The following is a 12,559-nucleotide window of genomic DNA, read 5'->3' on the forward strand; positions in this document are numbered from 1 at the left end:
CTCTCTACTCTGACCGGCTCCCTCCTCCACTCATAGGATCATCAGACCATCAATGCTTCCTCAGTTCTCAATGCCATCAGATCTGCTTCCCTGATCATCCGTCATCTTGTCCAGTTCCATTACTCTCACAATTTATACATTTGTTTGTGTTTTTTGTTTGTTCTTCTATAAGCAACTCAGCTTTTAACTGCCATTTATGCAACATAATTCTACTGAACTAGGGCAACAGGTAGCCTAGTGGTTAGGAGCAAGCAAAAGGTTGCAGGTTCGAATACCCGGACCGACTAAGGGAAAAATCGCTCTGCGCCTTTGAGCAAGCCACTTAACCCTAATTGCTCCTATAAATCACTCTGGATTAGAGCGTCTGCTAAATGACTAAAATGTAAAAACAAAATAACTAACCAACAAACAATACAATTCAATACAAAGCAGATTATATTGCTGTAGCTGCAGATAAGATCCATAATCATTACACCATATAACTGTTTAAAAAACTGTTACAGTAATACACAATTAAACCATGATTAATTAAAAACAATGTTTGTATTTTTTTCTTGTTTTTTTAAATACAAATCCTTCATGTAAACTCAGCAAAAAAAGAAACGTCCCTTTTTGAGGACAGTGTCTTTCAAAGATAATTCGTAAAAATCCAAATAACTTCACAGATCTTCATTGTAAAGGGTTTAAACACATGCTTGTTCAATGAACCATAAACAATTAATGAACATGCACCACGGTCGTTAAGACACTAACAGCTTACAGACGGTAGGCAATTAAGGTCACAGTTATGAAAACTTAGGACACTAAAGACGCCTTTCTACTGACTCTGAAAAACACCAAAAGAAAGATGCCCAGGGGCCTTAGGCATGCTGCAAGGAGGCATGAGGACAGCAGATGTGGCCAGGGCAATAAATTGCAATGTCCGACTGTGAGACGCCTAAGACAGCGCTACAGGGAGACACGTGTAACAACACCTGCACAGGATCGGTACATCCGAACATCACACCTGCGGGACAGGTACAGGATGGCAACAACAACTGCCCGAGTTACACCAGGAACGCACAATCCCTCCATCAGTGCTCAGACTGTCCACAATAGGCTGAGAGAGGCTGTTCTGAGGGCTTGTAGGCCTGTTGTAAGGCAGGTCCTCACCAGACATCACCGGCAACAACGTCGCCTATGGGCACAAACCCACCGTCGCTGGACCAGACAGGACTGGCAAAAAGTACTCTTCACTGACGAGTCGCGTTTTTGTCTCATCAGGGTTGATGGTCGGATTCGCGTTTATCGTCGAAGGAATGAGCGTTACACTGAGGCCTGTACTCTGGAGCGGGATCGATTTGGAGGTGGAGAGTCCGTCATTGTCCGGGGCGGTGTGTCACAGCATCATCGGACTGAGCTTGTTGTCATTGCAGGCAATATCAACGCTGTGCGTTACAGGGAAGTCATCCTCCTTCCTTATCAAATCAAATCAAATCAAATGGTACACTTCCTGCAGGCTCATCCTGACATGACCCTCCAGCATGACAATGCCACCAGCCATACTGCTCGTTCTGTGCGTGATTTCCTGCAAGACAGGAATGTCAGTGTTCTGCCTTGGCCAGCGAAGAGCCCGGATCTCAATCCTATTGAGCACGTCTGGGACCTGTTGGATCACAGGGTGAGGGCTAGGGCCATTCCCCCCAGAAATGTCCGGGAACTTGCAGGTGCCTTGGTGGAAGAGTGGGATAACGTCTCACAGCAAGAACTGTCAAATCTGGTGCAGTCCATGAGGAGGAGATGCACTGCAGTGCTTACTGCAGCTGGTGGCCACACCAGATACTGACTGTTACTTTTGAATTTGACCCCCCTTTTGTTCAGGGACACATTATTCAATTTCTGTTTATGTCTCAGTTGTTGAATCTTGTTATGTTCATGTTAAGTTTGGTGAAAATAAACACAGTTGACAGTGAGATGACGTTTCTTTTTTTGCTGAGTTTACAATGTGTTATTGTGTGTGTGTGTGTTTGTGTGCATAATCCATGTTCCCAGGTTTCTCCTGCTCCTCCTCTGATGGTGTGTCCCTCCAGCTCCCTCAAGGACCTGTAACAGATCACCACACAAAGTGATGTATCCCTCCATCTCCCTCAAGGACCTGTAACATATCACCACACAAAGTGATATATCCCTCCACCTCCCTCAAGGACCTGTAACATATCACCACACAAAGTTATTTATCCCTCCATTTCCTTCAAGGACCTGTAACATATCACCACACAACGTTTTTTTAGAGGTATACTTTAAATAGATGCAGTATACTTTGATATCAAAGCATTAGCTCAATAAGTATAATACAGGTGTAGCATCTTAATATGATCATCATGTTGTTGCAGGACATTTCCTGCACAGTATGAAATACAAACTCGTAGTGTATTCAAGGTTTAAAAGAGGCTTCTAAAGTTTTGTATTTCCACTTCAGAATTTCAGACTTGATTTTCCCTAAATACAGATGTATCAAGCCCTACAAAAATGTCCATGCATTCTAATACACACAATAAATCACATATCCTTTTGCTGCAGGAGTATTTTCATTCTGTGAGAAACTGGTCAAATTAAGATCCTACACCTGTATTAGTGTCAATAGCATATGGCTATTAGTCTTACCTGTGGCTTTGTGTGGCTTCACTTGAGAATAGACTGAATCTGCTACTGGTGGGGTTGCTGTTTATGTAGGAGGATAAACATCAGCATAATATAATAGTTATATCCAGAATAATATCAATAATAATATCCATAATAATATCCATAATAATATCCAGAATAATGTACAGAATAATAAACATTTATTCAATATGGGTCAAAGAGGAGTGAGGTTCTGATAGGGGGAATATGGAGGGAGGGATGTCTAGTCTTACCTCTCTTCTTCTTGGCTTTGACATTCTTTTGGAGGTCAACCTCAGCATAGGTCACATCAACAGGTCCAGCTGCTGCTGACAATGGACATTTGTAGTCAACAAATGCAGAAATTAGCTTAATGCATATGCTGCCTCTTCATTCGAAACAGAAAAACATAATCAGGCTCAGAGAGAGGTAATATAGGTGTAGAGAAGGGGTGGGCAAATTATGTTTGAGAAAATAAAATAAAACGTTTGTCCACCTCTGGAGTAGAGCGAATACAAATACAATAGTGAAATGTAGAGATTCCAATAGGCCGGCCTGAATGTACAATATTTAGGAGATAATTTGCTATGGGAGTGCAAATCCAAATGTATGTTAACATCAACACTATAATCCATAGTTCATCACACTGATGATTGTCACGCCCTGGCCTATAGAACTCTAGCTAGTTTGGTCAGAGTGTGAATATATTCTAGGTTTTGTATTTCTATGTTTGGCCGGGTGTGGTTCCCAATCAGAGACAGCTGTCGCTCGTTGTCTCTGATTGGGGTTCATACTTAGGCAGCCAGTTTTCCTGCCTGTGTTGTGGGATTTTGTTAGGTTCATGTTTAGGCTTGTGTGTTAGCCTTTGGACTGTCACGGTTAAGTTTGTTGTTTTGGTTACTGTTTTGTGTGTTTATTAGTTAATAAACATGTTCGCCGTTCACGCTGCACCTTGGTCCGTCCCGTTCCTTAACGTACGTGACAATGATAAAAAGGTAATGTGATCAGAAATGATTTCTCACCAGTTTCTTAGGACATACTTAGATATAGTTTCATACCCTTTCAATAGATTGTTGATTAAGTCTTACCGGGGGCTGTGTATGGCTTCACTAGAGAATAGACAGGTTCTGCCTCAGGTGGGGTTGCTGTTTCTATAGGGGGTGAGGATAAAACATCAGCATAATGTTACAGTTATACAGAAGAATATACAGTTATACAATACATAGTTAAAGGTATGAGGTCATGATGATCCGTTACATAGAGAATACAGCTTTTAATATGGGTCAAAGAGGAGTGAGGTTCTGATAGGGGGAATATGGAGGGAGGGATGTCTAGTCTTACCTCTCTTCTTCTTGGCTTTGACCTTCTTTTGGAGGTCAACCTCAGCATAGGTCACATCAACAGGTCCAGCTGCTGCTGACAATGGACATTTCCAGTCAACAAATGAAGGAATTAGCCTATTGCATATTCGACCTCTTCATCACAAACTCAGAAATTACGAATTAAGGTTTTAATGACTGCCAACCTGTATAATGGTTCTTACCAGTGGCTTTCCCTGTCTTCACCTCAGAGTAGACAGGATTTTCTTTTGGATAGTCTCTCTTTACTGAGGAGGAAGAAGTACAGAGAACTTGTAAATATATTTATATATATTATTATACGTGTGTGTGTGTCATATATAAAGTATATATATACACTACTGTTCAAAGGTTTGGAGTCAGTTAGAAATGTCCTTGTTTTCCATGAAAACATACATGAAATGAGTTTGAATAGGAAATATAGCAAAATGCATAGGAAATGTAGTCATTGACAAGGTTAGAAATAATGATTTTTTATATAAATAATAATTGTGTCCTTCAAACTTTGCTTTCGTCAAAAAATCCTCAATTTGCAGCAATAACAGCCTTGCAGACCTTTGGCATTCTAGTTGTCATTTTGTTGAGGTAATCTGAAGAGATTTCACCCCATGCTTCCTGAAGCACCTCCCACAAGTTGGATTGGCTTGATCACCACTTCTTACGTACCATACGGTCAAGCTGCTCCCACAACAGCTCAAAAGGGTTGAGATCCTGTGACTGTGCTGGCCACTCCATTATATACAGAATACCAGCTGACTGCTTAATAGTTTTTATATAGTTTGGAGCTGTGCTTTGGGTTATTCTCTGTTGTAGGAGGAAATTGGCTCCAATCAAGCGCCATCCACAGGGTATGGCATGGCGTTGCAAAATGGAGTGATAGCCTTCCTTCTTCAATATCCCTTTTACCCTGTACAAATCTCCCACTTTACCACCACCAAAGCACCCCCAGACCATCACATTGCCTCCACCATGCTTGACAGATGGCATCAAGCACTCCTCCAGCATCTTTTCATTTGATCTGCGTCTCACAAATGTTCTTCTTTGTGATCCGAACAACTCAAACTTCGATTCCTCTGTCCAGTGTCTGTGTTCTTTTGCCCATCTTAATCTTTTATTTGTATTGGCCAGTCTGAGATATGGCTTTTTCTTTGCAACTCTGCCTAGAAGGTCAGCATCCCGGAGTGGCCTCTTCACTGTTGACGTTGAGACTGGTGTTTTGCGGGTACTATTTAATGAAGCTGCCAGTTGAGGACCTGTGAGGCGTCTGTTTCTCAAACTAGACACTCTAATGTATTTGTCCTCTTGCTCAGTTGTGCACCGGGGCCTCCCACTCCTCTTTCTATTCTGGTTAGAGCCAGTTTGCGCTGTTCTGTGAAGGGAGTAGTACACAGCGTTGTACGAGATCTTCAGTTTCTTGGCAATTTCTCGCATGGAATAGCCTTCATTTCTCAGAACAAGAATAGACTGACGAGTTTCAGAAGAAAGTTATTTGTTTCTGGCCATTCTGAGCCTGTAATCAAACCCACAATTGCTGATGCTCCAGATACTCAACTAGTCTCAAGAAGGCCAGTTTTATTGCTTCTTTATTCAGCACAACAGTTTTCAGCTGTGCTAACATAATTGCAAAATGGTTTTCTAATGATCAATTAGCCTTTTAAAATGATAAACTTGGATTAGCAAACACAATGTGCCATTGGAACACAGGACTGATGGTTGCTGATAATGGGCCTCTGTGCGCCTATGTAGATATTTCATAGAAAATCAGCCGTTTTCAACTACAATATCCATTTACAACCTTAACAATGTCTACACTGTATTTATGATCAATTTGATGTTATTTTAATGGACAAATAATTTGCTTTTCTTTCGAAAACAAGGACATTTCTAAGTGACCCCAAACTTTTGAACGGTAGTGTGTGTGTGTATATACAGTGGGGAGAACAAGTATTTGATACACTGCCGATTTTGCAGGTTTTCCTACTTACAAAGCATGTAGAGGTCTGTAATTTTTATCATAGGTACACTTCAACTGTGAGAGATGGAATCTAAAACAAAAATCCAGAAAATCACATTGTATGATTTTTAAGTAATTAATTTGCATTTTATTGCATGACATAAGTATTTGATCATCTACCAACCAGTAAGAATTCCGGCTCTCACAGACCTGTTAGTTTTTCTTTAAGAAGCCCTCCTGTTCTCCACTCATTACCTGTATTAACTGCACCTGTTTGAACTCGTTACCTGTATAAAAGACACCTGTCCACACACTCATTCAAACAGACTCCAACCTCTCCACAATGGCCAAGACCAGAGAGCTGTGTAAGGACATCAGGGATAAAATTATAGACCTGCACAAGGCTGGGATGGGCTACAGGACAATAGGGAAGCAGCTTGGTGAGAAGGCAACAACTGTTGGCGCAATTATTAGAAAATGGAAGAAGTTCAAGATGACGGTCAATCACCCTCGGTCTTGAGCTCCATGCAAGATCTCACCTCGTGGGGCATCAATGATCATGAGGAAGGTGAGGGATCAGCCCAGAACTACACGGCAGGACCTGGTCAATGACCTGAAGAGAGCTGGGACCACAGTCTCAAAGAAAACCATTAGTAACACACTACACCGTCATGGATTAAAATCCTGCAGCGCATGCAAGGTCCCCCTGCTCAAGCCAGCGCATGTCCAGGCCCGTCTGAAGTTTGCCAATGACCATATGGATGATCCAGAGGAGGAATGGGAGAAGGTCATGTGGTCTGATGAGACAAAAATAGAGCTTTTTGGTCTAAATTTCACTCGCCGTGTTTGGAACAAGAAGAAGGATGAGTTTAACCCCAAGAACACCATCCCAACCGTGAAGCATGGAGGTGGAAACATCATTCTTTGGGGATACTTTTCTGCAAAGGGGACAGGACAACTGCACCGTATTGAGGGGAGGATGGATGGGGCCAAGTATCGCGAGATCTTGGCGAACATCCTCCTTCCCTCAGTAAGAGCATTGAAGATAGGTCGTGGCTGAGTCTTCCAGCATGAAAAGCGACCCGAAACACAGTGGCTCCGTAAGAAGCATCTCAAGGTCCTGGAGTGGCCTAGCCAGTCTCCAGACCTGAACCCAATAGAAAATCTTTGGAGGGGAGCTGAAAGTCCGTATTGCCCAGCGACAGCCCCGAAACCTGAAGGATCTGGAGAAGGTCTGTATGGAGGAGTGGGCCAAAATCCCTGCTGCAGTGTGTGCAAACCTGGTAAAGACCTACAGGAAACGTATGATCTCTGTAATATTGCAAACAAAGGTTTCTGTACGAAATATTAAGTTCTGCTTTTCTGATGTATCAAATACTTATGTCATGCAATAAAATGCAAATTAATTACATAAAAATCATACAATGTGATTTTCTGGATTTTTGTTTTAGATTCTGTCTCTCACAGTTGAAGTGTACCTATGATAAAAATTACAGACCTCTACATGCTTTGTAAGTAGGAAAACCTGCAAAATCGGCAGTGTATCAAATACTTGTTCTCCCCACTGTATATGTACACATTGTAACTCATCTTAGATACACTGCTACAATTTTTTTCTCAATATATGTCACAGTTGAGAGTCACCTTTCTTTTTCTTGTCCAACTTGTTCAGTTGAATCTGGGCGTAAGTCACATGACTTGGTCCAGCAGCAGAAGCACCAGCAGCATCTGAGACATAATACACAAACACCTCCACTTAGTCAAACTCTACATGTCATATTAAATGAAGAGAAGCAGGCTACTACACATTCATACTGAAAACATTACATTACACTACCATTATCATTGTTGTCTGAGGGATTGATCGTATCGTAGATGTTAGTGTCACCTGTTGGTCATAGAAGAGAGAGGCAGGTTAGTTAGGTTGATTATCCCTTAGCTTGTCTAGGGACACATTGTACGGTAACATGTGTTTTACAAAGTGGATGTTGATGAGTCAGTGTATGAGGTTACAGAGAGAGGAGAGTGGTAGAGGTCTGGGCTGAGAGACTGACCATGCTGCAGATGTGTATACCCAGTATCAGGAGCCTGGCCCTGGGTAGATCCTTGGTCCTGTTGGGGGTCCTGGTTGGTGCTCTGGGTCTGAGGGGGCCTACAGGGAGAGAGATACTCAGCATAGGAAGCACAGAGAAGATGTTATACTGTACATATCAATATAGTTGAGAGACAGGTGTACTCACCAGAATATTCTGATGAAACAGGAACCTGTAATGACAAACGCATTGTGTTATGTACTGAACTTTCTTCAAAAACGTATATTTAGAAATGTCTCTCCTAAACATGTAATAGAATGTTTTGTATTAAATGAGAAACAGCCAAAGTATCACCTTTGTTGTTTTGATTTCTCCACAGCAGGACCAGGAGAATGACCAGTAGAACACCAGCAACAACCAGACCCACAACCACTCCTACTAGGACTGATGTAGAGGATCCAGGAGCTACGACTGGAGAGACTGGAGAGAGAACAGCACAGACTCTGATAGAGGTTATATAGGTTTAGAGTATAGAGCATGAAAAGAAAGTAGGATGGCCCATATTTTGACAATTTAGTTGAGAGATCTTATTTTCTAGGGGAGTGCAAATCTAAAACTATATTAACATCAACACTTAAATGACATGTTTTTCACACAGATAATAAAAAGGTAACTAACTTGTGATCATAAATGTTTTCTCACCTCTCACTGTCAACCAGCTTCCTGGTGATTCTCCTTGACCAGATTTACACTTATAGAATCCTTCATCTGACTTGGATACTGTAGGGATGGTCATCTCTCCTGTGGTCTCATTCTTGATGAGTACTCCATCTTTGTAGAAATCAGCTTTGAAGTTTGAGCTGACTTATCGGTATTTACAGCTCAGAGTCACAGAGTCTCCTTCAGTCACGGGATGAGCAGGGCTCTCCAGGATCACATCACCATCTGTGTAACATAATATAGAAATAATACTGTAAATCTGGAGTCATCCCTCACAATACATCAACGTCTTATGAGCTTGTATTTATGAGATGCAATCATTCAGTTAAAGAATTTAACATCCTATCATATATATGTAGAAATGTTAGTGAGTGTTGTACAATAGACGTACTATTAACTGTGATGTTGACAGCATTACTGTACTCTCCTGATCCAGACTCACACCAGAACACTCCACTGGACAATGTGTATGTGTAGCTGATGGTACATGTGGACCCTGTTATTGATTCCCAGTTAGAGACACACCCTGACTTCACTCCTCTCTCTCTGTAGCTCATCAGTCTCCATCCAGTAGAGTTCCCCTTCTCCTCACAGCTCAGTGAGAGAGACTTTGATGTAAAGTGTTGTGTTGTGTTGGGACTTATTCTGAGAGACACTGAAGGCTGCAGATCTGAAACAAAGAGAGACAGAGTCAAACCTATAGTTATATACACACATGAGGGTAACTTAAATATGATTCAATACAGTTTCAATGCAGTTAGTTACCTCCTGACCAGAGAAACTGAGGTTCACTGTAGAGTGTGTCATAGACTGGGTCTCCTCTCCCAGCCCTACACACATATTCTCCTGTGTGAGTAGGACCAGCAGGGATCAGAGTGTAGAAGTATTCAGTAGTCCCATTGCCTGCTTCTGGTAGACGCTGAAAAGAGTAGGACTGCTCTGTTAAAGTGGGAACCGTCCTGTACCAGGAGAACCTCCAGCTTGTAGACGTCTTGTCAACTTCACAGCTCAGAGACACTGAGTCTCCAGGGTTCAGCCACTGAGGATAGATACTCAGGACAGCCTTGGGTTTGTCTGTCATGATGGAAATGGAAGGTATCAAACTTTTAATCGTATAAATAGTTTAGTTAACTATCAAGACACGTATAGGTTTAGATAGACTCACCAGACACAGTCAGTTGTACAGCATCACTGGTCTTGGAGAACTTGTTTCCCTTTACACCGTTACAGGTATATGAACCACTGATAGACATGTAGACAGGACTGATTCTGTACTCAGACTTTGTATTAAAGTAGACTGAATAACCATTCTTATACCACTCATACTGCCATTCAGTGTCTCCTCCTCCCTGTATGTCACATCTCATAATGACAGTCTCTCTAATGAATATCTGGGTCCAGTTGGGTTGGAGGGTCAGAACAGCAACAGGTCTCTCTGCACAGACACAACACAGACAACTAACTGAATAAACAGTTGCACAATTGTACATTTCTTTATTTATCAAAAGGTCTACTCATGTTAGGTATAATTGTTACAATGAGCAGACCAAATATTACGCCTTAGATTACTTTATATCCATATACAATAGCAGCCGTTTATCATAAAACTGTTTTAGACTCACCAGTAATGTTTATCTGGACTGGGTCACTGTACAGGGTATAGTAGACTGGGTCTCCTCTCCCAGCTCTGCACCAGTACTGTCCTCCATCAGAGACACTGACCCTGCTGAGTGTGTAGGAGTATCCAGAGGTTGTGGTTACTGGTGTAGAGTCTGGTCTGTGTCTGTACCAGTAAAACTTCCATCCAGAAGACTCTACTGTACAGGTCAGTGTCACTCTGTCTCCTGTGAATACGTTCGCTTGATCTAAACTCAGTGTAGCCGTCGGACGACTATCTGTTGGAATCAAGAAATGTGTGTGATGCATCTGGAAAACATGGATCTGTTCTGCTGCATGATATGTCCTCTTGATGGGTATAGGTTCAAAACTCAGTGAGGCAGAATAGTCTACAGGCACACAGAAAGTGTCTACATGATTGACTCAACAACAACAGCGTCTATCTATCTGTATGACAAGAGAGAACAGAACAAAGTAATGTACCTTTAACAGTGAGAGTGACAGGATCACTTGGTAGTGAAGATGTGGGTCTAGACACTCTGTTCCCTTCACACCAGTACTGACCCTGGTCAGACTCAACAACTCTACTGATGGTGAGGGTGTCTCCTGTTATAGTGTGTCTGACAGACTGGGATACTACATTATCATTCCTGTCTTTGTACCACTTATATCTCCATCTACTGTAAGACCGTGTTGAACACGTCAGAGTAACTGTATCTCCAGGGAACACAGGGTTGGGTTTTACAGTCAGTGTAGCTTTGGGAAGAGCTGAGGAAACGGAGCACAAAACATCTTAATACATGGCTGGTAATTCAGCTGTTTCTGTAACGTTGTAATTAAAGTCTATTTTACATATGGTATGTTGACTCCATTCAGTTAGAATTGACAGTGTTTACAGTATATTTATATTAAGTGTGTATACAGTGTATACATTTATATTAACCCTCAGTGGCTCTGAATTTAGAAAGTCTAGATTGAAGACAAACAGTGAGCTCACCAGTGATGATGATGGGGAGAGCTGAGCTGAGATATGACTTCTTGGGCCGACCTCTCCTTGTCCCAACACACTTGTACTGACCAGCCTGGTCAGGGAGAGAGATGGAGTTTTTTCTGGTCTGAATGGGAAGCTCTTGGTTGTCTCTGAACCAGCGGTACGTCCAGTCTGTGTAGTCTGATATGTCACACTGCAGAGTGACTGTCTCTCCAGTGTAGAGGAGACCCTGTGGAGTGACTATCTTCACTGAGGCCGTGGGCAGAGCTGTGGAAACAGTTATATGAAGACAAATGCAGTCAGAGCACCAATCTTTCCAAAGTATGATATGACTCCAGTAAGTAGTATGGTAACTATTATTTTAGACATATACACAATATATACAAAAGTATGTGGACACCCCTTCAAATGAGTAGATTTGGCTATTTCAGCCAAACCCGTTGCTGACAGGTGTGTAAAATCGAGCACACAGCCATAAAATCTCCATAGACAAATATTGGCAGTTGAATGGCCAAACAGTTACATATAACTGTGCCCCTGCACATTGACTCTGTACCGGTACCCCCTGTATATAGCCTCCCTACTGTTCTTCTTTTTTTTTTTTTTTTACCATTCAGGGTGACTCTGACAGGATCACTGATGATAGATGATATGGATCTGGACTGGATCTCTCCCTGACACCAGTACTGACCCTGGTCAGACACAACAACTCTACTGATGGTGAGGGTGTCTCCTGTTATAGTGTGTCTGCCAGACTGGGAAACTACATTATCATTCCTGTCTTTGTACCACTGATAGCTCCAGATACTGTCAGACCCTACTGAACACGTCAGAGTAACTGTCTCTCCAGGGTATGCAGGGTTTGGCTTCATATCACAGATTAGACATATTACCTAAAGTGGATACATTAGTAGCTATTTCAAATGTATTTTCAAATGGCAAAGAAGAGTTTTACTCATAATTAGGGACGTCCAGTTAGTTATGGAGCATCACAAGTGAACTCACCAGTGACAGTGATAGTGATGTCACCACTGGGTTGTGACGTCTGGGGCCGATCTGTTCTCGTCCCCTCACATCTGTACTGACTAATCAGACCAGTCTGAGTGATGGGGATGGTGATATCAATGACTTTACTGGTCTCATCAGGACGGTGTTGGTTGTTTTTGTACCAGTAGTACATCCAGTCTGTGTAGCCTGGTATGACACACTGCAGAGTGACTGTCTCTCCAGAGTAGAGGAGACCCTG

General features: G+C 42.1%; 1 protein-coding gene and 1 long non-coding RNA gene across 2 annotated transcripts in view; both read right to left on the reverse strand.

Moving 5' to 3' along the window:
* Positions 1-2,151: 2,151 nt before the first annotated feature.
* Positions 2,152-12,559, reverse strand: part of LOC123483844 (obscurin-like) — a 64,920-nt gene continuing 54,512 nt past the window's right edge. Inside the window, exons 13-18 of the mRNA XM_045213800.1 lie at positions 7,597-7,680; positions 3,982-4,056; positions 3,729-3,791; positions 2,895-2,966; positions 2,644-2,700; positions 2,152-2,186 (exon numbers count right to left, since the gene is read on the reverse strand). Coding sequence (XP_045069735.1) covers positions 2,179-2,186; positions 2,644-2,700; positions 2,895-2,966; positions 3,729-3,791; positions 3,982-4,056; positions 7,597-7,680 — 359 coding nt within the window. The 3' untranslated portion in view covers positions 2,152-2,178. The remainder of the gene's footprint in view (positions 2,187-2,643; positions 2,701-2,894; positions 2,967-3,728; positions 3,792-3,981; positions 4,057-7,596; positions 7,681-12,559) is intronic.
* Positions 8,167-9,560, reverse strand: LOC123483867. Its single transcript, XR_006658329.1, has 5 exons — positions 9,471-9,560; positions 9,097-9,375; positions 8,688-8,930; positions 8,340-8,465; positions 8,167-8,217 (listed from the first exon to the last, which is right to left on the reverse strand). It is a non-coding gene; the product is annotated as an uncharacterized LOC123483867 (long non-coding RNA).

This window comes from Coregonus clupeaformis, unplaced genomic scaffold, assembly GCF_020615455.1.
Source record: "Coregonus clupeaformis isolate EN_2021a unplaced genomic scaffold, ASM2061545v1 scaf0156, whole genome shotgun sequence".
NCBI classification, from domain to species: Eukaryota; Metazoa; Chordata; class Actinopteri; order Salmoniformes; family Salmonidae; genus Coregonus; species Coregonus clupeaformis.